The sequence below is a fragment of the Gobio gobio genome, assembly GCF_949357685.1.
Source record: "Gobio gobio genome assembly, chromosome: 1".
NCBI classification, from domain to species: Eukaryota; Metazoa; Chordata; class Actinopteri; order Cypriniformes; family Gobionidae; genus Gobio; species Gobio gobio.
The window spans coordinates 2699301-2702023 of NC_137097.1; the positions used below are offsets into that span (position 1 = coordinate 2699301).

General features: G+C 42.4%; 1 protein-coding gene across 1 annotated transcript; it reads right to left on the reverse strand.

Annotated features, from left to right (window-relative positions):
- Positions 1-606: 606 nt before the first annotated feature.
- Positions 607-2018, reverse strand: LOC307126536 (uncharacterized protein). Its single transcript, XM_079817119.1, has 3 exons — positions 1886-2018; positions 1239-1346; positions 607-1005 (listed from the first exon to the last, which is right to left on the reverse strand). The coding sequence occupies exons 1-3, from the start codon at positions 2013-2015 to the stop codon at positions 740-742; spliced, it is 504 nt and encodes a 167-aa protein (XP_079673245.1). The 5' UTR covers positions 2016-2018; the 3' UTR covers positions 607-739.
- Positions 2019-2723: the final 705 nt, after the last annotated feature.

Here is a 2723-nt window from a genome sequence, read left to right on the forward strand (position 1 = left end):
GTGCAGAGGACTCGCTGCAGAGTCTTGGTCGGGTTGCCGCAAACTATTCTGCCAGAGAGGCCATCCGGGTCAGGGACAGCTTCATGGCTCACTTTTCAGCCGAGGGAGCAGTCGCATGGCAACCGACTGAATAGTTGTGTATATATTTCTTTTTTCTTTTGTACTATATTTTAAATCACATCTTTTTATCCTCTCTTGTAAATATTGTTATCTTTTTTCTTTTATCTTGTAAATCACCCATCAGTTGTTGTTCGTTTTCAAATGATAAATGGAGCCAGCCTCCAAAAAGCATACCTGTCTCGTTGCTGCATTCTCATTACACTACACCACAACACTGTTCCAATAACAAATAACAAATTTTTACTATACTATTGTGAGTGTATTTGCAATAGGATATAATTAGAATTAATGTACAAATGTTTGCCATACGTATTCTAGTCTAAACATAGAAATAATATTTATGTAACAACTATACATTATGATTTACTATGTTGTGCACAAAGTAACATCCCAAAACCTTTGTTCATTATATAAAACATTTATTTATACAAAATTAATCAAATAAAATAAACAATATATTAAAAAAATATACAAAGAACATTTAAAACTATTTACAATTAACATGCAGGAATAAAAAGGATCTTGCTTGGAAGAGGGAAGAGTGAGGGACAAAGTGAAGGAGAGGAGAAAGGAGAGAATGTCTGGTTCATTCCCTGCAGAGATTTCTGCCTCTTAAAAATTACTGACTGGGTTCCAAATGTTCCAAATTAAGCAGAACTGTGCTGCTTTCATAAATTAATTTATGAATTTGAAATTTGACGAAATCTTTCGTCTGAGGCGGTAACCTCTGCAGGGAAGGGACCAGACTTAAGAGGAAGAGCTCATCCTCTGAGCGTGGAGGCGGCGCTGGAGCCACAGGACGGGTCCTGAGGGCTTCCAGGAGCTGCCGCTCCACCTCTGAAGGCTGCTCCCTGCGCCTTCTCTGGGCTCTTCCTCTTGGTGGCACTGTATCAAATGATAACATTTTGTACATTGAGAAGGCAGAAAATGATAGAACTACGGGTGCTTACAGTAGATATAATATACACATATTTATAAACACTCAATTTTTTAATGCCATATATTTTATCTGTCACAGATTCTCCTAAAATTATACATCCCCAGAAAAGGATTAAACTACGAGTGCTTACAGTATATATAATATGCATCTAAACATGGACATTATTGCCTGTACACACCTGTGGGTACAGCAGCAGATGCTGAAGGGCCAGCAGGGGAAGAAGCAGCAGCAGCAGGTTCTGGCAGAGGGGACCCAGCCTCACTGCCATCAAAAGAGCCCATCGGCTCTGTTATGACAAAAATTAAATATATTTTACAACATTACACACATTGCACGTTACACGAGTTAGAGAATTTTTTTTTTTAGACCTTTCATCATAAAAATACAACAACATATATGCCCTGCTGTGTTGCTTCACTTGTCAACACACCTGTCTCTGAGTACCCTGCTGCTGCTGCTGTCTCGCCCTGGTTCTCATCAGGGTGGTCGTACCCTGCGGCCTGATTCTCCTCATCCCCCCTCTCCATATTTCCACTTGTCTCCCGTGGGGAGACGAAGGGGTCGAGGAAAGACAGGACCGCAGAGTACTTCCACTTTTTTCCTGACCCTGCTGCTGACCCACTCCTCTTATCCATCTCTTTTCTCCTCTCCTTCAAATATGTGTCCCTGAGACCCTTCCACCTCTTTCTGCACAATTCATCTGAATAAAGCAAATCAACTCAGCGGGAAAGTATTTGTAAAGTACAGCGAATGTGACTGCTTTATCTAGCTTGTAGTCTCGATGTATAGCTCAAATTGAGTAAAGGACGTTTTTTTACAACTTACCAGACTGTCCGACCTCCTCACTCACTTTCTTCCAAGCAAGATCCTTTTTATTCCTGTTCCTGTAATGATAGGAGGACGTATCGTACAGCTCCGGGTACCCACACACAGCCACGATAATCTTGTCCTCCATTGTTGTTCGGATTTCTGCCTCCGCTTGTAAATGCGTCACTACTAGAGCAAGCTTGTGATTGGTCAACGCGGCGCGAATTTCCGCCAGAGTTCAGATTTTTCAACTTGAGCGATTCGCGCGAATCGCGCGTTCAAAACGCTCAAGTCGCGTCCTTCTCGCCGCCTCAATCGCGCGAATCGCGCGAATCTCGCCGCCTCATTCGCGCGAATCGCGCCGCAGAATGCCATTTCGCGTCTCTGCATTGACTTAACATGTAAATCACTCGCGCGAATCGCGTCCGGTGTGAACGCACCATTAGAGGGGATACAACTACGGGCACTGGGCATGCGCACATCAATACTGCGTTGTTTAATTACTGTATTTGCATTATTATAAGGGTATGTTTAGGGTTGGGATAGGTGTATGTGTTAATAAAACACATCTGGTAAGTTGCAAATTTATTTATTGTTATTTTATTGTGAGATTTTACCTCACCTCCGACTGTTGCCGTACCCCTTCTAGCCACAACTCTTCTTCTCCGTTTTTAGTGTATTTCTGTGGCAGAATTACAGCGCCACATACTGGCCTGGCATGTATACTACATCGTTTTGAGCCGTTTTCATGCTCTCGTGTGTACGCTGATATATCTTGAAACGAGGAAAAAAAAAAGATCGGATAGGGAAAGTTCTGGCTTTGTGTGGACATGGCCCAAAACACGTCTGTTTAAAG